The sequence below is a fragment of the Barbus barbus genome, assembly GCF_936440315.1.
Source record: "Barbus barbus genome assembly, chromosome: 8".
Taxonomy (NCBI): domain Eukaryota; kingdom Metazoa; phylum Chordata; class Actinopteri; order Cypriniformes; family Cyprinidae; genus Barbus; species Barbus barbus.
In genome coordinates, this window is record NC_136736.1 from 6,073,026 (window position 1) to 6,099,014 (window position 25,989).

Here is a 25,989-nt window from a genome sequence, read left to right on the forward strand (position 1 = left end):
GGTTTTACACAAATGGATGTAAGTCGATAAGTCACTGCTGAGTTCACAGTATACCTTTATTATGTATTAATTGGAGGATGTCTTTAAAAGGGGATTTGATTTATAGTAAGAGTGACCGTTTAAGTGGTAGATGGGTATGTGTTGAGGTCAGAAACAAGATAGGAAGAGAAGGACGACTGATATGTGTGTAAGGAGCAAGAAAGCATAGAGGTCAGAGTGGAAAAGAACTTCATTAAATCTATGATAAATGAACATCTAGTACCTGAATGTGAACAAATTAAGTCTTTATTGGAGCAGGTCAGTTCAGTCGATGGCTTGGTTGTGCTATTTCCTAGGCATGCAAATACAGCTTCTATGTACCTGATTGGGGAGAGACAGAATGTCACAATGAAACATTTTGTCATACATTTGGTTTCTTTAGCTCAAATTACACTGAAAAACTCCTTTACATTCACATAAGCTAGCCCGGCTAATGCTAGTAAAAAAAAAAATAACAAGCAAAGCCTTTTTCAAAGGAAGACTTCCATTCCCATAGTTGTCCTACTGAGTGATTTCTCCTGCTATACTGATACAAGTCCATCTAAAAATGTAAATATATGACAAAGAATATTAGAAATTGTAATATTTTCACCCGGTTATAACAATGAAAACAATTTTACGCTACCTCAAGAGATTGTAGGTGTATATACGAATGTTTAGAGACTCAGTCCTAACTTTGTAAATCAGAGAAAGCATTCTAAGAGACGTGTTCTAGAACCTGGGTGAGGATGGTATCTATGACATCACTGTTGTAGTCCACATGCTCAAGATGAAGAGAGGGAATGAAAGACACCAGCAGATGACTCAGGTTTAGACGCAGTGTCCTCAGTTTGGAGCTGTCGTCTTTCTCTTCCTTTGCTCTCTGGCGGTGTTCCCTGAGCTCTGACAGTTGACTCCTCAGCTGATGACACAGGGCAGAAAGCCTGCTCTTCTCTTCTTCTACACTCTCCAGCTAGACAAAGCACAGACACAATTTAATACTTTTTATTCAAACATGCTTAAATAGTTGCTTAATGGCCAAATGTCAACATATCCAAACCTATTAACACCTAAAACTAAAGCTACTAAAATAGTTTTTGTTAACTGACATAAAGCGGAAATAAAATATAAACATTAAATTAACTTAAAATTTTTTTATTTTTTTCTTTGTATTCGTCATCCTTTCCTATCAAAATGCTTGTTACGGATGCAAAAATGCAGAAAATCGAAACTGATCCGAATTTTCTTTTTTTTATGACGGACGAAAGTTTTGGAGGCAGTGTGTAAACGGGATCGACACAACGTAAGGTCGTATTTATTTTTAACGTGCGAAAAATTCAGATAAAAATTTCGGACTGTGCAATGACCTTAAGGCGAATATTGCGTGTTCACGGCAATCGTGGCAATCATTCGCATCTTTGCATTAACTTCATGTAATCTACTCCTGCAAATAATTAAATTCGCTTTTGGTGTGCACACCATAAAAATAAAATAAATCTAAAATTAAATCTACTGTAAACAGAAGTATTTAAACAAATAAAAATGGTAAAAGCACATCAAATTACTAAAACATACAGAAAATTAAAAATATAAAAGTTGTATATAAATAACACTAAAACAAGTCTCTATTTTTACCCATTTGCAATCTTTTTGAATAATGAAAAGTAACTCGCATAATATAGGTAACATTTTACAACTAGTTTGTCAAAAACTAAAAATAAAAATAAATTAAACCTAAAGAGTAAAATTCTTAAAAAAATTACAAAAGCACATAAAATAATTTTAAAAATAAAATAAATTAAACCTAAATACTAATATTTAAAAATTTACAAAAATCACATTATAAAATTACTAAACATTAAACTAAAATTAAAATATATAATAATAAAAGACCATTTAAGAATTATAAAATTGTATCTGTTAAATTAATGCACTATGAACTAACATTAACAATGAATAATTGTATTTTTCTAAACTAACATTAACAAAGGTTAATAAATGGTTAATAATGCTTTATATGTACAGTATTGTTCACATATATTGTTTGTAGTGACTTCATGTTAACTAATGCATTCACTAATGTTAACAAATGAGACCTTATTGTTAAGTGTTATCATGACTTCTAATTATAATTGAGGGTAGTGGCAAGAAACTAACAAATGTCCCACAGCTCAAATCGATCCCCTCTGCCTCCTACCCTGCTGATGAGCTGGTTCCTTTCGTCCTCCAGGGCGGCGCTGTGCTCTCTAAGCACCTCTAGCTCCTGACGGCAGGCGTCTCTCTCCTCTGCCGTCTCGTTCATCAGCTCCATTAGCTCATCCTGCCACTGTTGCACCTCTGCCAAGTTACATTCCTCTTCCTCCTGCTCTTCTTCATCAACAACATGACCTTCATGATGCACCACCCCTTTCTTCTCATTTTTCAGGGGCAATTCAATTATCTTCTCCGCAGCTGAGCTGTATTCCCTCCCTGTCCCAGATGATGCATCTCTTTCACATGTCTCTTCTGCAGCGGCGGGCCCCTGATGCGACTCAATTCCTTCCATCATGGCGCACGCGGCTTTGCTCACGAGTGTGTCGGATTGAGTGAGAGGCTTTCTCTCCTCATTCAAAGCAGGCGTGTGAGTCTGAGAGGAGTGCTCTTGTGGTGGGGTGAGAGAGGGGGCAGGAAAGGACGGCGTCACCTCCATCTGTGTTTCTATGGCCGAAAACTTCTGTTTTGCTCTAGAAATGGTGAAATGAAAGATAAAAAAATCTTAATGTTATATGAAACATGTTTCTATAGAAATACATATGAACAAACACCAGTTATATTATTCCTACCTTCTTAGAGAGTTGGAGACAGCAGTCAGGTTAATGAGGGGCAATGGAGACTTCTCAGCAAAAGACAGTCCTATGAAAATAAATTAATATAATGATCTTTCAAAATATGTGACTCTGGACCACAAAACCAGTCTTAAGTCACTGGGGTATATTTGTAGCAATAGCCAAAAATACATTGTATGGGTCAAAATTATTGATTTTTCCTTTATGCCAAAAATCATTAGGACATTAAATAAAGATCATGTTCCATGAAGATATTTTGTAAATTTCCTACCGTAAATATATAAAAACTTAATTTTTGATTAGTAATATGCATTGCAAAGAACTTCATTTGGACAACTTTGAAGGCGATTTTCTCAATATTTTGATTTTTTTTGCACCCTCAGATTCCAGATTTTCAAATAGTTGTATCTCGGCCAAATATTGTCCCATCATAAACCATACATCTATGGAAAGCTTATTTATTCAGCTTTCAGATGATGGATAAATCTCAATTTTAAAACATTGACCCTTATGACTGGTTTTGTGGTCCATGGACACATATATGGTAGTGCAACATGAAATTAATACCTAAAGGAACAGTTCACCTAAAAATGAAAATTCTCATCTCATTCCAAAATTATGCATTGTGTTACCTGGATGTGTGTATAGTTTTAAAAACATAGTTTTTTTGGTTCATAAAATGAAAGTCGGTGGGGTTTAATGTTGTATTTTTATTGTAGGGACAAAAACAGCTTCTTTTGTAGAGCGAAGAAAGTTTGAAATGACATGTGGATGAGTAAATGATGACAGAATTTAAATTTTGGGGTGGACTATCCCTTTAAGGCTTGAATGAAGTGTGAGATTTTTGAAAGAAGAATTGAATATACATTTAAAAGTAACATGTTACACTACCATTCAAACATTTGGGGTCAGTAAGATTTTTATTTATTTATTTTCATTTTATTTTTGAAAGATCAGTTTATTAATTTTATTATTAATTTAATTTAATAAAATATACATTAAATTGATTAAAAGTGACAGTATAGACATTTATGTTACAAAAGACTTACATTTCAAATAAATGCTGTTCTTTTGAACTTCATCATAAAATCCTAAAAAATATATATTTTCCACTAAATTTTCCACTAATTTAGTTTCCACTAAAATATTAAGCAACTGTGTAAAATACTGTTTCTTGAGCACCAAATAAGCATATTAGAATACGTTCTCAAGGATCATGTCACACTGATATTACTTGTTTAACTGTATTTTTGATCAAATAAATGCAATCTTGGTGAGCACAAGAGACGTATTCGAAAATTTTGTATTTGTACATTTACACACGTTTATTTTTCACATACTTAACCTTCAGTGTTGATTCTCCAAAACGACTGAGGATAAAACTAGACACACACTGACTGTCATGAAAAGATTCAGGGGTCTCTGACGAGGCATCTCTGAATCCGCGCAGTAAGGTGGGTCAAAGCTATTTTAGTATAGCTGTTATGTGGCATTGCATCTTTACCAGACATAACAGAGGCTGGTGGATGTCTGTGTTCCTGAGTGGTTGTTAACGCTGGTTGCTCTTGAGTCTGTATGCTCTGAAAGGAGAACACAAGATTCTGGTATTGATTTTTGGTGAATAATCAGTTTACAATCTCTTAATGAATGTTAAAATATTAAAATTAAGACACTTTTACAAATGCTGATTCATTAGCATTTGCTACTTGGTTCTCTAGCTGTGTAGATTATAAATGTTCGTACATCTGGAACTTTCTCCTCAAGGAGACTCTTTGTATTTCTCCTCCTGAAAAATACAGATTGTGCTGAATATTAAAGGTTCTGGTATTCTTAACAAATGTCGTGAAACAATCAGTAACAGTGACAGCATAACTTACTGGCGTTTAAAGGGTTTAGGGTACGACTTCTGATCTTCCTCCTCATCCTCTAGTTCTTCCTCAACCAAGCAGCTCCTGTGTGGAGCTCAGAGTAAGGTCACAATAAAACTAACAGTACGCATGTTGAGAAAGCCGGCAAGGAGGTAGGCATAACAAAACAAAACTTCAACTTGTATGGGGCTCAACTGAAAATACTGAATCCATTGACCAGAAGCAATGGCAGTTATTCTTTCCATCTGTTGAACGCAAATATTTGGCTTCCTTTGGGTTCCTTTAACCTTCATACATCTTCTCAGATATCCCAGACCCACTCAAACCCCTCCTTTTCACTCATGATATCATGGCATAACTATTTTGTTTGCCGTCACCTGAACTGTGGGTCATAGTTCATGCTGCAGAACCATTTATCCGGCAGCTCAGTGATGGCATCTGGAAGCCTCCTCCACTTCAGGCAGTTGTCACACTGAACCCACACTTGATCTGGAACTTTCCTTTCGGAAGAAGACACCGGTAAGATTATGAGATATTAAAGGGATAGTTTAATAAAAAAACATTTCCTCACCCTCATATTTTTCCAAAACCTAGACTTTTCTCATCCAAGGAACACAAAAGGAGAAACTTTGAAAAATGTGGTTTACAATGGATGCTGACACAAAACACCAAATTATAGATTATTCTTTGCATCTCTTCTTGTTTTTATTTTTTTGTTTTTTTTTATTTTTATCTTAAACATTTATTTTAACATTTTAAATTTTCATGTACACTATAAAAAATGAATCATGGGTCTTGTAATTTTCATTTAAAAAAATTAAGGTAATAATTAAAAATAGTGAGTATACTTTTTACTACTAAAACCAAGAGATGCGTTTTCCTCTCTTTTTTTTTAAGGAAACTTAAGTAACTTAAGTTAAGTAACTTAAACTTAAGTTTTGAGGCTTGAATTGAGGAACTGATTAAACTAAAAAAAATTAAGGAAAGAAGGCTACCTATTTATTTATCTGATTGGATGTCAATGTTTGTATCATCGTTCATCAGGTGGAATAAAATCATAAAAAGGGGAAATTAAGGAAAGAAGGCTACCTATTTATTAGCTCAATTTTGCAGTTTTATTTTAGAGGTGATTGTCAGTTCCCAGCATGCTTTGCATATGGCTGGATATGGAGAGTAAATTTTGAAATTAAATGCTATTTTGTGTGTTTTTGAGTGAAGGGAAACATCTATTAATGTTTAATGTTAAGTTATGTTTGACATTTGAAAGAGTGTCTGTTACATTGAAGTTTCCATTGTGTAGAAGAGTAGCAGTATTATTGATATGGATACTACTCCTCTAAGCCATTAAGCCTTGTTCAATGAGCAGTAGCTTTGCTAGTGCAGTATTTTCCTACTTTAGTGAAGTGAAGTGACATTCAGCCAAGTATGGTGACCCATACTCAGAATTCGTGCTCTGCATTTAACCCATCCAAAGTGCACACACACAGCAGTGAACACACACACACACACCGTGAACACACACCCGGAGCAGTGGGCAGCCATTTATGCTGCGGCGCCCGGGGAGCAGTTGGGGGTTCGGTACCTTGCTCAGGGGCACCTCAGTCGTGGTATTGAGGGTGGAGAGAGTGCTGTACATTCACTCCCCCCACCTACAATCCCTGCCGGTCCGAGACTCGAACCCGCAACCTTTGGATTACGAGTCCAACTCTCTAACCATTAGGCCACGACTTCCCCTTTAGCTGTTTGGCTGTATACAGTCTTTTAAATGTACAAAACAGCTCAGTCAAATACAAACAGGCCTCACTAAAAATCACAAACTTTTTGAGAATCAGGTAGACTCCATTAAAAAAAAACAAGCCTTAAAAACTACTCCAAAATATTAAGTGTAATATTGTTACCATCATTTTTTTTAAACAAATAGCCCATTCCATTTATTACAGTGTATGTTTTTTATCTGATATGTCTATTTTATTTTAATTCTGCTTTATTTTAATTGATAAATTATTTTTTATAGTTTTAGTTAATAGCAACAGTACTGCTTTTGTGTTCCATAGAGAAAGTAACTCAGTGTAGGGGAAAGTAATGCATTACAATATTGTGCTACTCCATAAAAAGTAACTAATTGCATTACATAGTTACTTTTTATGGAAAGTAATGTATTATGTTACTTTTGCTTTACTTTTTGTCACCCTGGCAGGCCTTGCTTATTTGTTCTTTTTTTTTTTTATAACAAAAAACCCCAAAGTTATATTTTTGAAACTGTAAGCCCTTTGTTCACACCAAGCACGATAACTATAAAGATAACGATAAAGATATAGTTCTAAAAAACGCTCAATATTAAAGAACAGCCGAGTCCACACCACAACTATAACGATAAATGCACAGAGAAACGATATCGATGGAATCACTTCCAGAACGATTTTATTCCAGCTGATGAACGATGATACAAACATTGACATCCAATCAGAATCCATCCTGCTATAAGGAGCTTGTGAATTTAAAGCGGCAGACTCGTGCGCTGAGAATAAACAGACGATATTGTTCGCTGATGTGGACGCTAATATCATTATCGTTCTTGGTGTGAACGGGGCTTTACACACCAAAAGTGAATTTAACAAGCCTCAGGCTGAAGTAAGTGAAAGATGTCAGTAAATAAATGAGAAAACAAAGTAACATTCATTACTTATTTGAAAAAATAACTCAGATTTTTTTTGTAAATTTAAATGTAATGCATTACTTTACTAATTACTTGAAAAACTGATCTGATTATGTAACTCGCGTTACTTGTAATGTGTTACCCCCAACAGTGTTGGAGATTGGTACAACATAAGGGTGAATAAATAATAACAGATCTTTATTTCGGAGTGAACTATTCCTTTAAATTAGCTAGAAATGTCCTTTAAACCCTGTGATTTGTTTTGTTACTGACAGCAATACTCACAACACATCCTCTATTGCTACTGTGCACTTTGGGTCCTCTTTCTTTCGTTTGTAGCGGATTTCGTTCCAATAATCCTCCAGCTTTATGCTGAGGTTGTGCATGATCTTCCTGTACAAAATAGTGCCTTTCCATCAAAGTAACCCAAGGGTATCATTTGGGGTAAATACCAGTAGAGTTATAAACAGCGCACCTGTATTTATCGGTGTCATCAAAGTCTTGTTTGTTGTGAGTGGGCTGAAGGAAATTGCACTCTATAACACCAATAACGCCCACACCTTTTCTTTCGGCCTGTTATAAACGCAAACCATGGCTTTTAGTATTGAATTTATGGGTAAAGGAAGCAGAAGAAACATGCAATCATTTCTGATTACCTTACATTGGCAGCTCACTTTCACATATGGCTTTATTAGCCTGTTCTTATGGTATATCATAATCCCATAATGCTCTTTGCTTTTGGTGTTGTATCCGAAGGTGATGCGTACACGCTTGTTCTGAGCCCTGAGTTAAGAAATGCTGAGACGGTAATGATGTTATATGTGTGTGCACTGCGAAAAACAATATATTTTGTAAGGATACAAGGAATGAGGGTCTATAGTTGTCCTGCGCAATATGAGCCAGACTTTTGGATATCAGTTGACTCTTCACTCTTTGCCCTCGAATAATGATTTGCATGCGAGGCTTCAGGTATAAGATGCTACAATATGCCTACAATTAAACATAAAACATTAAGAATCAATATTCCTCCCAACCCATCACCAAACAGTCCTCCAATTTACATATTTGCCTCTTTTAATAAAAACTAGACACGGTTATGTAGATTTCTACAAATGTTTACATATAATACATTTATTTCCATGCCACATTCTTGCTCACCCGTAAGGAGTATTCACTTTCTGGGGTCATGTTGCTCTTGTCATGGGTGTTCACCCTGATCAGAATGTCATACTTATCTGTGTCAAAGTCAAATTCTGTCTCGCCATTTGAGCTCCTGAAAAACACACAATTTACACACTACTGTTCAAAAGTCTAGGGTCAGTAAGATTGTTTAAAGTTTTTTAAAGAAGTCTGTCATGCTCAACACTGTTTCGGCCACGGGAAGAAAAAAAATACATTTTAACAATACTGACTTTGTCACAATTCTGAGTTTACATCTCTCTCAAATTAGTTTGTTTTTGCTATGGAATTAAAAAAAAAAAAAATTGTGACTTTATATCTCACAATTCTGATTTTTTTCCTCAGTTGCGAGTTTATAGCTATGTAGTTATTGTGATTGTGAGTTCATATCTATCTTGCAATTCTAAGTTTATTTCTCGCAGTTCTTTTTTCGTAGAATTGCAAGAAACAAAGTATGAATTGTGACACTCATTGCTGGAAAAATGTAATTATGAGAAACAAAGTCGCATTTCTTGTATTTTTTTATTCTGTGGCAGAAACGGGCTTTCATAGCTCAACAAGGCTGCAGTAATTGGATCCAAAATACAGCAAAAACAGTACTATTGAGATATTATTACAATTTAAAGTAACTATTTCTGGTAATTTTTTCCTGTGATGGTGAAGCTGATTTTTCAGCCAGTCTTCAGTGTTACATGATCCTTCAGAAATCATTCTAAGATGCTGATTTGCTGCTCAATGAACATTTTTATTAATGTTAAAAACAGCTGTACTGCTTAATATTTTTGTGAAATTCATGAAAAACTTTTGAGAGACATCTCTGAAAGTTTACAGCAATTATTAGAAATATTATGAGAAATATTCTGTAACACTATAAATGCCTTTAATGTCAATATAATGGATCCTTTCTGAATACTATTTTATTTATTTTTTTAAAGTCAGTCATTTCTGCATGTCTGCAGCGGAGCTTACGTGCGAAGGTTCCAGATGATGATGCGTGTTCCTGTGCGTCCGGCTGCGCTGATGGCGCGAAGCTCTGCAAACAGCTCTTTCTCTGAGTTGAAGAGCGAGTGTGTGAGGATCGCTCTCAGACTGGCTCCATCCTCTACACTGGTGAGGTCAAAGGTCAAGAATTCAGTTTATGTCAAAGCTTAAGAAATACATCCACATGAATGCAATTATAATACTAATTAAAAGAGTCAGCGATCTTTGCACAAGCTTTAATAAAACTGAAAAGAAAGCTGTAGAAGATTACTGGTTATGTCCATCGCGTCTAAACGTGATCATGGGCACCAAGACTCGCTGTGCTCCGATGGCCTCAAGGTAAGACTGGGACAGGAGTCCCACACTCATGGCGTCTCTGGTCTTCGTGAAAACAATGGCATCTTTTCCCAGACGCATGGACCCCGATTTAAACCCATTGCCGTACACACCAACTGGAATGTGAAATTTCACTGCTTTCTTCTCACTGAAACCAAAGCTTAAAAACATCAGGAAAATTTGTTAACATGCATTACTTATACTAGCATTTAAAAGAGTCAGTAAATATATATTTTTTTCAATTTATAGTTTTTAGAAAGGATGCATTATATTGATCAAAAGTGACAGTAAAGACTAGTAAAATAATACAAAATATTTCTTTTTCAAATAAATGCCGTTTTAAACGTTCTTTTTATCAAAGAATCCTGAAAATAAGGTATCACGGTTTTCACAAAAATATTAAGCAGCGCAACTGTTTTCAATAATTGAGCAGCAAATCACCATATTAGAACGATTTCTGAAGGATCATGTGACAATTAAGATTTGGGTAATGAATGCTGAAAATTCTGCTTTGACATCAAAGAAATAAGTTACATTTTTGATACATTTTGATCACATAAATGCAGCCTTAATGAGCACAAGAGATTTCTTTCAAAAACTTTTAAAATATTATACCGACCCTAAAGTGTTGAACAATACATCTACAGCAGTATATCACACATCTGATCATAGTTTCATTAAGAGATTACTTAACCTGGTCGAAAGTTTACACTAATAAGCAGCTGCATTCATTCACAGCATGATAAGTATAGTGATTACAAGAAGCCAATTAGGTGTCCTTAATTATTCTGGCAGTGGGCCCCAGCACTCCAGTGTTGGTTTAATGTTATAGGCTTTTAATACTAATGACATAAGACCACTGTGAATCCCTTGAATTAACTGAACAAGAGTTCTTAATTCTCTCACAATTATAGCAACCACTAATTACAAGTCCATTTCACACACTTCTTACTTGCTGTACTTAAAATGAATAATAAATTAGGATGTAGTGATTTGTACCTGAGCATCTTATGTAGTCTGGCTCTGGTCAAACCCTCCCCGTTATCCATAAACGAGAGGCAGTCGAGTCCTCTGATGCGTGTCCAGTCTATCCATATCTGTCTGGCATGAACATCTGGGTCATAAGCATTATCTGCAACACAATTCACAGTTCACAACATAAAGAATATTTCATCTGACTGGAACATCTGCAATCTTGCAACTGTTTTGAAATATGCCAATAGCAAATTTCAACATGTCTAGAGAACTCACCGATCAGCTCAGCTATAGAACTGAATGGCCAGGTGTGACTTGTGGAATTAGCATGAAGAAATTTTGGACTGATCTGCATGAAGAAAATAGGATGCCGATTGGAAAAATGCTAAAAAATTTCATTTAAAAGTAAAATGTCATTGCACGCATTTTGCTAATTATTTAACAGGAATCTTGCGATTACTACACTGATTTTTCAAAGTTGTAAAAAAGTATAAAGATTACTGTACATTTTACTTCATAATTTCATGTTTATTTCAATGTGTTACTTGCAATTTCTTTGTAATTATTTCTGAAGTTTACTAGCCATTTCGGAGTATAAATTATTTGACCACACCAACATTTTTTCAGTTACTAGTTCTATATATTTTTAAATTATGGATTATGTCATTGAATTTGATTTTGAGGTAAAATATTATAATGATTTTAAAAAATGTTCTAACAATAAAATGTATGAAATTGCAATAAAAAAAAAAATAAAAAAAAATACAAGCTCAAAACTATTGCATTCTTTCACCTTTTTGAACCCAATAAATAATAAAAAAGCATAATAAACTACAACAAAACTGATAAATGCATGTTACTTACTGTGCTCAGAGGAATGCCACATTTTCCATTTGCCATGTTTGCAGAAAGATCTGTGTTAGATACTGAAGAAAGCTGCAAAGAAGGGTTTGTTAACTTACTGAGGACCTTTTGCTGTCTGTGTCCAGATATAGCGCACACCCTGCTCTCACACTCCAGATATGCACCCGCTGAGACTTCTAAAGGAGTTCTTCACATATTATTGTGAGCAATAAATGCTGGTACAAATGTGTAACCTGACACATCTTTATGTTGTTCTTGGAAATGCGGCTTTTATTTAAACAAGTGCTTTAAATATCAGTGTATATACTGTACTTCAGACATGGCGAGGATGCTGGATATTCAGTGGCCTCTTTCAAATCAGTGCTTTCTTCCAAACTCTGCAGACACATTCATCAAATGCTTTAAGAAGAAGCAATACAATTAGGTGAAAAAAATCATTTTATTTTTGTAATTCAATTTTTTTTTTCCAGATGAATGACACTTTTATCAGTATTATTTATAGGTACAACACTCATCAGTTTGAACCTAACAAGAGGACTGTTACAATCCACAGAGTAAAATTAATCATGAGTTCAGGATAAATGTTATGTAGTAAATGATTGTATTTGTGCATTTTGTATCTTCAAATATTTAACATACACAAGCAGGAGATCTAAATTATAGGTCTCTCGATTTTAAAGGGATAGTTCACTGAATTATGAAAATTTGCTAAAGATGTACTCACCCTCAGGCCATCCAAAATGTAGATGAGTTTGTTTCTTCATCAATCTTCACCAATCTGTTCCAATGAAGAAACAAACTCAACTACAACTTGGATGACCTCGGGTTGAGTACAAGTTTTCTGCAATTTTCCACTTTTTGGGTGAACTATTCCTTTAAGACCACATACATTTTGGTTGTTAATTGATATTCAGTTTGTCTATTCACCAAAACTTTGATCAAATTTTTAAGATTTCTGTGTAATATTTACAAAAATAAAGTACACAATGCCCATTGTAGCTTTTTGAAATACCTGAAGCCTTCTGTCATGGGCTCAGTCTGAATTCAGCCCAAAACTTTCTAGAAATAGCCTGTCTAAAGGTCATTGCACACTGAGTCCGAAATTTTCGCATGCGTTTTTCTGTTTTTTCGTATTCCCCGTCCTTTCCTATCAAAATGCATGCTACGGATGCGAAAACGCAGAAAATCGAACCTGATCCAAATTTTTTTGGATGGATGAAAGTTTCGGAGGCAGTGTGCAAATGTGATTGACACAACGTGAGGTCGTATTTATTTTTTTAACGTGCGAAAATTTCAGACTCAGTGTACAGTGACCTTAAATCTTGTCTGAACTTGACTCCAGCTTTGCAACGCAAACATATACACGATTACTCTTTCTAGCTCTCACCATGGCTGCACATTCTTCTCTGAAACAAACTGCCCATGGGGCTCTTTAGCCCCAGCAGGCAGCAATGCCAAGTACACTGGAGTGACGGCGCCCTCATCTGGTGATTTGGTTGCATTTGGTCCAGCCATGTCAGTCCTGACCCATCCTGGACAGCAGGCATTGCATAGGATCTCATCTCCAGGCCTCTCTTTTGTCAGATTTCGGGCCATGATTCTAGTCAGGGTTGTGAGGCCAGTTTTGGAGACCCCGTATGCAGTGCTAGGCCAACCTCGCTCTGCGTGAACCCCTTCCTGAGCATCACGGACGAATCTCTCCATCAGCCCAACTAGCTCTCCCTCTGTAATGTCATCGCTTCGGAAACGGGCCTGGAGTTCTGGACTGCAGCGGCTTAAAGCCACCGAGCCCATTACGCTGGAGACATTCACTATCCGACCTAGAGAGAAAAAGGAGTGTTTGAGAAAAGAAAAGAGAAGACAAAACTCACCAGACAAGCAGGTTCTGCAAGGTATAACAGACATGACTTACCTCCTGGTTTGATAATGGGCAGGAACACATTGCACATATCTCTAGTAGCAAAGAAATTAGTCTTCAATGTCACATCTGCTTGGATGCCAAAGGGGGTCGTGTCTGCCACTGACATGAAGAAATCAAACATTGTTTTCATTACACATAACACAGTAAATGTATTTATTCATTTTAACTCTTCTTGTGGTCTTTCTCATTTTAGACTGAAAAGTTTACTGTTACTTGTATTTATGTATTTATTTATTTTTAACTTTACTAGAATGATACAAAACTTTCTGTTTGCGTGGGACTTGCTATATGAACACAAAAAAGCATGGATGTGACTAGAAAATGAGCACCAAATTAAATGAATGGAAAATGCAAAACAAAAAACACTAAATACAGAGTCATTTTTAGGAGTACAATCTAAAAATCAGCCAAAATCAAGTAGTTTTTTTGTATAATGTTTAAATATAAATGCAAGCCTATTAAAATGAAGAAATTACACCTGAAAATATTCTTATAAGCAACTAGGCAATACACATAAGTCACCCTAGACCACAAAACCAGTCTTAAGTCGCTGGGGTAAATTTGTAGAAATAGCCAACAATATATTGTATGGGTCAAAATAATATTTTCTTTTATGCCAAAATTCATTATGATATTATGCAAAGTTAATGTTAAATGAAGATATTTTGTACATTTCCTACCGTAAATATATCAAAACTTTATTTTTGATTAGTAATATGCATTTCTAAGAACTTAATTTGGACATCTTTCATTTTTTTTGCACCCTCAGATTCCAGATTTTCAAATAGTTGTATCTCGGCCAAATATTGTCCTATACTAACAAACCATACATCAATGGAAAGCTTATTTATTCATTTCAATATATAAGTTTTATTTATTCATTTAAAAAATTTTACCCTTATGACTGGTTTTCAGGCATCTGGTAGTTTAACCATTATATTATATATGATTTTTGTTATTTCTCCCATCCACCGAATGCTACAATCTGCCTTCCATGTATTGGATTTTAACTACCTTTTCTCTATTTTTAACTGTAATAACTGTAGAGAGAGAGAGTTCAGATGCATAAGTCTCTAAGTGCCTTTTGAAATTTTCTTCTAAAATGAGCATTTTTATCAGGCTTCTATGTGTAGCTTCAGCCATTTCACTTCAGTGGCAATGAATAGGTTCAGAGTGTTAATTTCTGAAGAAATGATTTACTCTTGAAGGCGATGCCAGCGTTGTTGACGAGCACGTCGAGGCCGCCGTACTTCTCTGTGAAGAAGTCTCGCGCGGAGCGGACGCTGTCGGGGTCGGTGATGTCCAGCCGGTGAAAGAGCGATGCCAGCCCCTCCTTCCTCAGACTGTCCACAGCTGCGGTTCCTCGACCGACATCCCGAGCTGTCAGGTACACGTCTCCGGCGAAATCCTTGCACATTGCCCGCACGATTGCGAACCCGATGCCTTTATTTCCACCAGTGACCAGAGCTACTTTATTGCTGCTCATAGCTGCTATGTGTCTGCAGTGGACAAGAAACTGAAAATAAGACCATATTCCGTGACATAAACAGCAGCCTATTTAATAAAATCACGACATTAAATGCATTTGGGAAACGCATGCATGATTAAAAAAAAACTCGTACCTGTTCAATTCACTTTTGTTTATGGCAGTTTTTGGTGTGCGTCACTACTTAACTGCGCATGCGCGGAGGAACACGCTTGCATAAAGCAGTGCCGTTCGATGTCTATGTCATGTGCATTAAGTTTTACTTGCTGATATAACAACAGTTATGAGCTGTAAATCTTTTTTTTTTTTTTTTTTACTAAAATATTTAATTAATTTTCTGTACGTACTGCGATTGGTTCGAAGACAGTGACGTAACGACGCCTGAAGCACGTGATCCGGCTGTGTTTTTGACCATGTGGATGTGTGTTTTGTTTCTAACTGCGGTTTAGAATGACATTCCACCCGATATAAGCTTTCGTTTGCGCCGTTATATGGAAACTTTAAGATGAATAAACTTGGCTGCCGTGCTGGGAGAAGAGCGAGGGAAAAAACACGGAAAAAACACGAGGATGTATACAAAGGTTCAGTTTCTATGCTGATACATTGTAACTTTGTTGTATACTATAGTATAGGAAGTTACAATGAATGTTTTGTATTTTGCTCCTGTAGTGTCTCTGTCTCACGAAGCTCAGTTTGTTCTTTTGAGGAGATGGTTGAAAGAAAAAGGCTTCACCTCACAGTCTCTCATCCCTGTCAACTTCCATGGCAAGATAGTTTCAATGGTTTTCAGAGCTTGTATAATACATTTTCACACGTAGTAATGTTACAAACTCTTAAATTTTTCCCCCTTAGGTACTGGAAGAGGCCTTATGGCAACTCAAACTATCAAGGTAATTATTTGTTTGAACTTGTGTGGGCATGCGTATGTGCATAGGTCCAAAATATGAAACCACATTGAAAGTGTTTATTTGTTACCTTTTCAGGCCAAAGACAGTGTGATTTCCTTGCCTGAGAAATGCTTATTGACCACCGAGACAGTTCTCGGGAGTTACATGGGTGACTATATAAAAAGGTATTTGGACTGATTGTTATATTGTATTACAAAAAAATTAGAAAAAATTGTTTGACCCCCTGCTGATTTTGTACGTTTGCCCACTGATAAAGAAATGATCAGTCTATAATTTTAATGTTAGGTTTATTTGAACAGTGAGAGACGGAATAACAAAAACAAATCTGCATTTTAATGAGTCAAATAAGTACTGAGTTGAGTTAATGCCAAAGAGCTCGATTTTGGTCTCATCTGAGCACAACACTTTCACCCAGTTCTCCTCTGAATCATTGGCAAACTTCTGACAGGCCTGTACATGAGCTGCAAGATTTCAGTTCCTTCACGGCGTAGTGTGTTATCAATTGTTTTCTTGGTGACTATGGTCGCAGCTGCCTTAAGATCATTGACAAGATCCTCCCGTGTAGTTCTGAGCTGATTCCTCACCGTTCTCATGATCATTGAAACTCCACAAGGTGAGATCTTGCATGAAGCCCCAGGCCAAGGGAGATTGACAGTTATTTTGTGTTTCTTCCATTTGCGAATAATCACACCAACTGTTGTCACCTTCTCACCAAGCTGCTTCGCGATGGATTGGGCTACAAGACCAGCCTTATGTAGGTCTACAATCTTGTCCCTGACATCCTTGGACAGCTCTTTGGTCTTGGCCATGGTGGAGAGTTTGGAATCTGATTGATTGCTTCTGTGGACAGGTTGTCTTTTATACAGGAAACAAACTGAGATTAGGAGCAGTCCCTTTAAGAGAGTTCTCCTAATCTCAGCTCCTTGCCTGGCATAAAAGACACCTGGGAGCCAGAAATCTTGCTGATTGATAGGGGATCAAATACTTATTTGACTCATTAAAATGCAAATAAATTTATAACTTTTCTGAAATGTGTTTTTTTTGTTAGTTTTTTTGTTCTTCTGTCTCTCACTGTTAAAATAAACCTACCATTATTATAGACTGATTATTTATTTTTCAGTGGGCAAACGTACAAAATCAGCAGTGGATCAAATAGTCTTTTTCCTCACTGTACATATATTTAAAAAAATCAATATCTTATATATATATATATACACGCACACACATACATACAGACCGTACATTTTTTAAATGGACCATGAGGGGTCAATGAAGTGAATTTGGTTTTGGTTTCTCTCTTTCGACTTGTAGATGGCATCCTCCTGTATCTCCTCTTCTGGCTCTTTGTTGTTTCCTGATTGCGGAGAGACATCGTGGAGATGCATCAGAGTGGAGTCCCTACATTAATATCCTCCCAAAGACCTACACATGCCCTGTGTACTTCTCTGATGATATCATTGACCTTTTGCCGAGGAGTCTCCAGAAGAAAGCCACAGAGCAGAAAGAACAGTTGCAGGAACTCTACTGTTCTTCATTGATGTTTTTCCGCTCCCTCCAGCCACTCTTCACCCAGCTCACAGAGGAGTTGTTTACTCGGGATGCACTGCAGTGGGCTTGGTGTAGCGTTAATACACGTACGGTGTACATGGCGCATGATCAGAATGACTATCTCTCCAGGGAGAAGAATATCTATGCGCTTGCACCGTACCTGGACCTGCTGAACCACTGTCCTAATGTACAAGTAAGAGCACCTAACAGAAATACACCACTGTTAAAAAGTTTAAGGTTTATAAAAAATGTTTGATGTTTGAAGTCTCTTATGCTCACCAAGGCTGCATTTATTTGATTATAAAAATACAGTAAAATCAGTGATGTTGTGAAATATTCTTACAATTTAAAATTCCTGTGATGCAAAGCTGAATTTTCAGCATCATTACTCAAGTCTTCAGTGTCATTCCAATATGCTGATTTTTATTATCAGTAATAGAAAAAGTTGTGATGTTTAATATTTTTTGTTTAAATCATAATACATTCTTGGATGAAAATAAAGTTTAAAAGAACAGCATATATTTTTTTGAGCGGCAGTGTACTTTGTTGCAAAACAATAAAATTGCATAGTTATAAGTAAAGACTATAAACTTTCCTTGTGGTGCAGGTTGAAGCTGGCTTCAACAAACAAACTTGCTGTTACGAAGTTAAAAGTGTTCAAGGCTGTAAGAAGTTCCAGCAAGCATTCATAAATTACGGCCCTCATGATAATCACAGACTACTTCTGGAATATGGCTTTGTTGCCTCTGGTAACCCACACAGTGTAATATATGTTGATTTAGGTAAGGATATTAAATATTTTATATGCAAATATTAAATACTATGAAACTGCATTGATCGCTGTTTGTTGTTATTGTAGGAAATCTAAAATTATGTCTAGATGAAAAAGACAAACAGCTAACACAAAAACTACTCTACCTAAGGGACAATGATTTTTTAAGGTAAGTAATATGAAATCTTGCACGCTATTGTTCTTAATTTTATGTGTAATGTTGCAGTTCATAAGAGGTCATTTTAAACGACTTAAATTCACAACAAAAATCAAGTTCCATATGCTTTCACTCTTCAACAGAAACTTAACGTTTGGGATGGATGGCCCTTCCTGGCGACTGATGACTGCACTGAGACTGCTGTCCTTGAAACCTGAGCAATAGTGAGAAGTTAACACCCTAAACACATTATTTGCATGCATGGAATTTGACTGCATTATAATGCAAAATGCATGTCATTGTTATTGCTTTTACTTGCATAAAGTTTATTTTATACCATCTATTTGAATACATTCAAAACTGATTTTAATGCTGTCGTCTGGACTGTAGTTGTAGTTGGAAGAGTGTCCTCTTGGGGGCAGCAATGAGCCGGGATAGAGAAGAGTGGTGCATTCACTCTGCCCTAAAGCTTTGCAATAACCTCAACGATGACAATGTCAAGGCACTAGAGAGGGTGAGTCTAATTAAATCTATTCATTCTTAATGCTGCCTGTGTCTAATTAAAGATACAAAATCTTTTCATTTGTACAGCTATCACAGCTCAAACAGGGTGCAAACCTGTCTCGCCTTGAACAACTGTGTGTGGTGGAGAGTCTGAGACAAGAGGAGCAAAGGATTCTGGAGCACACACGAGTGGTTCTTCAAAACCTCTGGGGACAATAGTCACTGTGGTAACAGTAGGGCATTCAGAACACTGAGGAACCAGAAGCCTCATGCTGTCACTGCCAAGATTTAAACACAAGCCAAGAGCCAGCAGATATGGTTCAGCTTTGTGTTACAGCTCTTAACCGAATCACCTCCAAAACTGCAGGGAGTTCAAAATACTTCACTCAGAACCGAACATTGTCATTTAATCACCCTTATGACTTTTTTTTCTGTGGAACACAAAATGAGACTTTTTGAAGAATGTTCATGCTGCTCTTTTCTATCGGTGTTGTTATTAGAAATCAGAAATGTTGCAATGGCCAACTAACTAAAAATGAGTTGAAGTTCTACAATTACTAAAAATGAAAAAAATCAAGTTAAAATAAAAATGTCAAAAGCACATCAATTAAGAAAACTTAAGCTAAAATAAAAATTAAAAACAATGAGATCTTAAATCTTCTATTGAAAGCAAATGAGCTACATGCTGTGTTTCTGGTAGGAGACTACAGATAATCAACTGCATACCTCTGAACAACCATGGCGAATTCTAGGTCAGCATTATCCAGTCCATATTAATAAGCAAAAGAAATGGGATCAGATGGTGCTGTTAATAATCCATTGGGAATGCTTGACCAGGGAAAATCACATATACAATATGTCATAAGTTAACTAGGCTAAAGTTCCAAAGAAAAATGTTATGTAAATAATTTCAAAAGTTTTATATACACACACACTTTTTTGTATAATGTAAATACTATTTGCTTTGTGATGCATGTATTTTGGAATGAGCCGGATTTCCATTTAAAAAAAATTATGTTTTTAAATACCAACAATCCATTAAAAGTGCAACTGACAAAACGTGAGATTTATAACCACTAAATTTTACATAATTATGGAAAACACATTTTGAGCCCTCTTCAAAGCTTCACGGCTATTCTTTTCCTCGTTTGCTTTCTCTGTACCATCTCCATGGAGACTGTAGCTTCATACAAAGGCACAGGGTCCTCCAATTGCGGCCTGTGCAGAGACGAGTCAAATTCAACACCATTCGCACAACAAAGTTGTTTTCACACTTTCTCTCTCTGCATTACAAACACAGCCCACATACATTCAGATTTAAGTTCATAATTTGTGTAACTATTACTCTTTGTACAGACTCTCATACACACACAATCGGTTTCTGTTTATTCCTCATTCTCACCTGAAAGTCCCTGTGCAGAGTTTGTCCATCACATCTTTCAGGATATCTGAGAGAGAGAGAGCAGACTAAAGGCAAATAACCCAGTTACAAACAGGAAACCGCATGTCCTTTATGTTGTTGACAAGGTCGTTCCAGTAGCCTGAGGACACTGGGAGAAAACCCTCAGGTCTCAAATACATCAAATTGTCATGGACTAGCCATATGCACACTCAGGAACCCAATGACCTCATTCCAACATATAGCGGTTTCACAAAAAATGGCTCTGATACCATCTAGTTAAATCTCTTTTCTTCATTCCACTGGAGATTAAAGCAATGTTTTGGGTAAAGAATAAGGGTCAGAGTAATTTTTATGTGCCTTCATGGCAAGTAACATACAAAAGAAAATGTGTAAATAAAATCGTCTGCTTAATACATAAATATAAACGATACTAGACTGAGCTGGAAACTTTGAGAATTTGATATTTCAAGGTTGATAAACAAAGCTGAAGCATGAATTGTTTGTAATACAACCGGACCAATCAGAGGGCAGTGTTTGGTTAAAGACTAATGTAGTTTATAGTAAAAGATACGAAGATATCGGCCCTGCTTGGCACGGGATGTTGTCCACACCTCGTCGTTAAGGAATGAGAGAGATGCTGCTTTCAGGAAGAGAATGTGGCTGTCAGGAGGGTCCAGCTTGGAAAAGAGGATAAAAATTATTTTAATAAATGTATTTAATTGTAAAAATCGATTCGGCTAGTCAATATTTGATTTCTATAATGAGGACACAAAATGTTGATTGTTTAGGTATACAAAAGAGATCAGGGAACTGCGTTTGGAAGAAGCTGCTAACCTGTAAGTGTTGTTCTGTGGTGACCCAATGACCTCCAACTGAAAGCAGGGTAAGGAGGTCATGTTTATGTGGGCAGTGCCTCTGTGCTTCTAGCTCCTCATCATAGAGTCTCACTGCTCAAAAAAAGGCTCAGAATCATAGACTGCTGATTACAAATGAGCATGTACACTGCCGTTTGAACGTTTGGGGTCAATACAATTTTTTTACATAAAAATACATTTATTCAGCAAGTAACAGCAAGGTCTTTTACGACAGTTTCATTGTTACAAAAAAATTTGTGCTGCTCTTTGGAACTTTTTATTCAACAAACAATCCTGAAAAAAGTGTCATATTTGTATGTTTCTACAAAAATTTTAATCATCGCAACTATTTTCAACATAAGAGTTTTTTCAGCATCAAATCAGCATATTTAAATAATTTCTGTAGGATCATGTGACAGTAAAGTCTGCTGAAAATTCAGCTTTGCCATCAAGAATAAATTACATATTAAAATAAAAACCGAATTAAAAATATTTCACTGTTTTTACTGTAGTTTGATTAAATAAATGCAGCATCGGTGAACATAAGAGACTTCGTTCAAAAGCATTAAAAATCTTACCAACCCCAAACTTTTGAACAGTAAAATATGTATATTTTTATTATTTATGCATTTAAATAATAAATTGATATTGCAACACAACTGCTTAATGGACAGAAGATCCATATTAATATAAATAATTAAAAGCACATAAGAGACGACTTTGCTGAAACAGTTACAAATGTCATGTAAAGTGATGTAAACCTCCTGAATCAATGATGATGTCCACCCCAAGACCTCCACTTTCTTCAAGGCACGAGTCCACCAAATCCTCCTTTGAGTCCCACACTCTGATCACTCGAGCTGAAGGAAGAGATACACTTAAGTACCAATGCTTACAATAAATCTAATTAACATTGATTAAGCATATCAAGCTGATGTATACCGAATAACTATTCTCAAAGAACAGATTTGTTGTGAGGCTTGTGTGAATATGATAGCCTGAATGAATACTTATAGAAGAGACTGCTGCTATAAATAACTTACCCAAAAGTGATTCCTGCACACCTTGAGCAAGTGCAAGTGGCACAAAGAAGAAACAAGATGAAAAAGAAAGTCAATTGGCAAAGCAAGTCAAAAAGATGCTCAAGGGAGAAGTGAAAAGATGAGAAAGGCACTACCTGAAAAGGTTTAGCAATCAATATGCGTGAGTTTAAAGAAAGACAGAAATCTAGGACAAAATGAAATCAGTTTTGATTTCCAGAATAAAGGATGGGGTTAAAAACTTTGAACAGCCTGCATTACAACACATCTTTGAAATATGAGAAAATGCCCTTGGCAACAATCCAGAATAAAAGATTTCTACATTCGATTAGACTTGAATAGATTTTAGACTTTGCACTTGTACATAAAATGATACCAGTGTGATACTTTTCATACGCTCAGGAAATAAATCCACATTGCGTACCGTAAATATGAGAGGTAAACTTTACAAGAGATAACAACTAAAGGTTAATAGAGATTTGCTCCATTTGGCATTTCAGTTTGTTTGGCGTTTATCAGGGATTTTCAGAACAACTCATGCCGAGTGTTTCATGAATCTCCACTGCCAGTGAAGAGCTAAGTCAAACCAAGCTTGAACTTCATCCTAAACTGACACGTCATGGGGAAAATATCTTCGCTGTCATTGTTCTCCACAATGCTTTATTTCAGCACCCACCCACACTCGGCCGGAGCTCTTCCAAAAACTTCTGGTCCTCCGGAGACAAAGCTGTAGCCAGGACTTTCACACCGTGATAGTGAGCGAGCTGAATGGCCAGAACTCCAAAGGGCTGCATACACACAAAACAGGAAGTTAATGATTTGAAATTTTGAAAACAGAGAGCCAAATAATGCTTGTAAAGTACCAAGTTGATTCTGATGTGAGAAGCTAACTAAAAACAACAAAATCCATTTTCAAAATATCAGAATGACGAAATTGACCGGTATCAACAAATATACACATTCAAAAGTTTGAAGTCACTAAGTGTTTTTTTAAAGAATTAAATACTTTTATACAGCAAGGATGCATTAAATTCATCAGGAATGACAGTAAAAATAATATTACAAAAGATTTTTATTTTCCAACCTGAAAAAATCATAACAATTTCCACAAAAATATTAAGCTGCACAACTGTTGCATATATAATATATAATAAGAAATGTTTCTTGAACAGCATATCAGAATGATTTCTGAAGGATCATGTGACACTGAAGACTGGAGTAATGATGCTGAGAATTCAGCTTAGCATCACAGGAATAAATTACATTTTAAATTTATATTAAAATCCAAAACATTTATTTTAAATTATAATAATATTTCACAATATTAAAGCCACACTATTTCTGTAATATTTTTTAAATAAAAAAATAAATGCAGCCTTGATGAGCATAAAAAGAAAAAACCTTACCAACCCCGAAATTGAACAGTAGACTATATACTAATAGGAGGCAAGCATCAGGAAGGTGTTGCCCTTTTGACCTCTGCACAGATACCTACACCAGCCCCATCCAGCACCAGTACAGTCTGACCCGCAGCCATCCGAGCCAGTGTGTGGAGAGCAGTGTAAGCCCTGAGACCGTCTTTAATTACTGCTGCTGCTTCAAACCAGCTCGCTTTCTCAGGCTTCTGAACTGTTATTAAAACAGAAGCATATGGGAAATACAAAAGGTAGTGTATCTTTAAGGAACTAGGTAGGACTATTGTCTATAATGTAATGTGTGCAATACCTAAATTATATTCATCAGTAACCACAACAGAACAAAGGCCAGACTGCTCAGCATCCAGAGGGAGAATCCCTGAGAAGGCATGCAAATGTTTATTTGATTAAACACATATAAAGCAGACTCGGATAAAAAAGAGAGTCTAATAAAGTTCTTACCAACAACCTCATCATCTGACTGGAAAAAGGTAACTTTGGGTCCAACTGGAAAATGATCGCATCACATCAGATTTATCACATTTATTTGAATAGATGGCAAATGGTAATGGAGTCAAATATACAAGAAGTAATTTAAACCTTGAAGAACAACCCCAGCAATCTCCCTTCCAACTGGGACATGTTCTTTCTCAAGCTTGAGGTCCCCATACAGCTGAAAAACAGATTAAGAATGCAAATATTCTGTATATGAGACACATGCTTTGAGATTTGCTATTATTATCCAGTTGCTTTTCTGCAGGTCATTCACATCGAGATCACCAGATGTTGTTCAAGATCTTGTTGACAATTAAATTACCTTACAATCAACTGGACTTAATGCACAGCTTTTCACTTGAACTTTGACCTGATGGTCCCCAATGTTAGTGGGTAGATTCTGTGACAGAAAACAACGGACATCATGCAATCAGTACGAATTGCTTATTACAGATTTCTCCAGGAAACTGTGGATATGTAAATACATGCATCAGAAAATACAAAAGCACGATCGTGCACTCTCACCGTCTCCTGTGAGACAAACTTCACATCACCCTGGTCTCCTGGTTTGCAGTAAAGTCCCTTCATGGCAATTCTAGCTGTTCTGTAATCAGATAAATCAATGCCCAATGAAAGATTAACACAAGCAACTGCAACAAGCTGAATGAAATACTGTATTAATACTATTATTATAATAATATGCCATACAGAACACTCTCTAAAGAAATTCACCACATTTATTGTGTGTTTGCACTTGAACTGTGCAAGTTAAAGAATATAAACTCCAAATCATACAGAATACGATTGCATACTAACTGAGCTACTTGTACTTTGCAATTTCCCTTTCACGATTCTCTTTTTAAAGCATCGAGATCGGTGTTATAATATCTTCTTGTGTTATGCTATATAATATTTTTGCATGCAAGAGCATTTTAGATCCTACCAACACATATAGACGACTGCGGTAGTGTTTTGTTCATTTCCTGCACGTGACTGCTCCTGTGTGACGTAGGTGAAGTAGAAATATAAACACATAGAAGGGAAACGAGAACATCTCACAACATAATCCGATGTGTGAGGGATTAGGTTAGATAACGGCCTGCTTATTTCCACTAAATATATGTCCTCAGTGAATCTAAAATATAGAGACCGTCATCTAAATCATTTTAAATCAATAAATCAATGAAATGTTACATTTTATTTGTAACAGTACATTAAAACAGCAGTAACGACCTGAGAAGTGAATGGGCTCAAGATTCGTAACCGAATCGTTCTTTTAAAATGAATCGGTTGAATCGGTTCGATTCACAAACAAGAGAACCGCTTTCATATTTTAACTATATTCTCAGTTAATCGAAATATAGAGACCAAAGTACTTTAAATAAAATCTATGCTAGTAACTTGTTTTTAAATCAATAAATAATGTAACAAACCAATTAAATATATTTAATATTTAATAATAATAAAAAAGAAGCCAGCAATGACGCTCGTTCTAGGCAAGCAATGTCTGATTCGAATCTATTGAATCGGTTCACAAAACCGGTCTGAGTGCGTTTTCCAAAAGCATATGGTCGCAAGTTCCGTCGTTACCAATACAGTTCATTGGAACTTGCGATCAGTGTTGGGAAGGGTACTTTGGAAATGTAATAGGTTACAGATTACTAGTTACCCTACTTAAAATGTAATAAGTAGTGTAACTTTTTCCGATTACTTTACTAAAGTAATGTAACTGATTACTTTTTGATTACTTTTCTAAATTCCTAATGTATTCAACTGTTAATCACT

General features: G+C 36.0%; 4 protein-coding genes across 12 annotated transcripts; 1 reads left to right on the forward strand and 3 right to left on the reverse strand.

The window, feature by feature from the left end:
- Window positions 1–736: 736 nt before the first annotated feature.
- morc3b (MORC family CW-type zinc finger 3b) lies at window positions 737–11,830 on the reverse strand (the record flags this gene model as incomplete). The annotated part of the gene is made up of 17 exons (XM_079423247.1): window positions 11,703–11,830; window positions 11,115–11,187; window positions 10,863–10,995; window positions 9,799–10,023; window positions 9,516–9,653; window positions 8,526–8,640; window positions 8,229–8,357; window positions 8,024–8,143; window positions 7,843–7,940; window positions 7,653–7,760; window positions 5,089–5,211; window positions 4,721–4,795; window positions 4,587–4,629; window positions 4,348–4,423; window positions 2,841–2,910; window positions 2,216–2,741; window positions 737–991 (listed from the first exon to the last, which is right to left on the reverse strand). The coding sequence occupies exons 1-17, from the start codon at window positions 11,736–11,738 to the stop codon at window positions 737–739; spliced, it is 2,343 nt and encodes a 780-aa protein (XP_079279373.1). The 5' UTR covers window positions 11,739–11,830.
- A 126-nt stretch (window positions 11,831–11,956) lies between these two features.
- Window positions 11,957–15,432, reverse strand: cbr1 (carbonyl reductase 1). Of its 3 annotated transcripts, XM_079423404.1 has the most exons (5): window positions 15,246–15,299; window positions 14,824–15,122; window positions 13,615–13,722; window positions 13,090–13,522; window positions 11,957–12,079 (listed from the first exon to the last, which is right to left on the reverse strand). In XM_079423404.1, coding segments are annotated over exons 2-5 (828 nt in total). In that variant the 5' UTR covers window positions 15,110–15,122; window positions 15,246–15,299; the 3' UTR covers window positions 11,957–12,078. The 3 variants fall into 3 exon arrangements, with proteins under 3 accessions (XP_079279530.1, XP_079279528.1, XP_079279529.1); XM_079423402.1 differs by lacking the exon at window positions 11,957–12,079 and having other exon boundaries at window positions 12,124–13,522; window positions 15,246–15,432; XM_079423403.1 differs by lacking the exon at window positions 11,957–12,079 and having other exon boundaries at window positions 12,124–13,522; window positions 14,824–15,139; window positions 15,246–15,382.
- On the forward strand, window positions 15,302–20,053 carry setd4 (SET domain containing 4). 2 transcript variants are annotated; one of them, XM_079423394.1, is made up of 10 exons: window positions 15,302–15,690; window positions 15,779–15,874; window positions 15,962–15,999; window positions 16,093–16,181; window positions 17,329–17,758; window positions 18,173–18,347; window positions 18,425–18,506; window positions 18,638–18,718; window positions 18,885–19,008; window positions 19,086–20,053. In XM_079423394.1, exons 1-10 carry the CDS (start codon window positions 15,615–15,617, stop codon window positions 19,215–19,217), a joined length of 1,323 nt encoding a protein of 440 aa, XP_079279520.1. In that variant the 5' UTR covers window positions 15,302–15,614; the 3' UTR covers window positions 19,218–20,053. The 2 variants fall into 2 exon arrangements, with proteins under 2 accessions (XP_079279520.1, XP_079279521.1); XM_079423395.1 differs by having other exon boundaries at window positions 15,478–15,690; window positions 18,173–18,314; window positions 19,086–20,051.
- On the reverse strand, window positions 19,386–25,456 carry cryzl1 (crystallin, zeta (quinone reductase)-like 1). 6 transcript variants are annotated; one of them, XM_079423397.1, is made up of 14 exons: window positions 25,152–25,209; window positions 24,730–24,808; window positions 24,527–24,604; window positions 24,310–24,382; window positions 24,172–24,216; window positions 24,020–24,088; window positions 23,790–23,923; window positions 22,971–23,082; window positions 22,298–22,318; window positions 22,016–22,114; window positions 21,235–21,347; window positions 20,972–21,077; window positions 20,401–20,446; window positions 19,646–20,216 (listed from the first exon to the last, which is right to left on the reverse strand). In XM_079423397.1, exons 2-14 carry the CDS (start codon window positions 24,790–24,792, stop codon window positions 20,117–20,119), a joined length of 1,059 nt encoding a protein of 352 aa, XP_079279523.1. In that variant the 5' UTR covers window positions 24,793–24,808; window positions 25,152–25,209; the 3' UTR covers window positions 19,646–20,116. The 6 variants fall into 6 exon arrangements, with proteins under 6 accessions (XP_079279525.1, XP_079279526.1, XP_079279527.1 ...); XM_079423396.1 differs by having other exon boundaries at window positions 25,148–25,209; XM_079423398.1 differs by having other exon boundaries at window positions 25,021–25,158.
- Window positions 25,457–25,989: the final 533 nt, after the last annotated feature.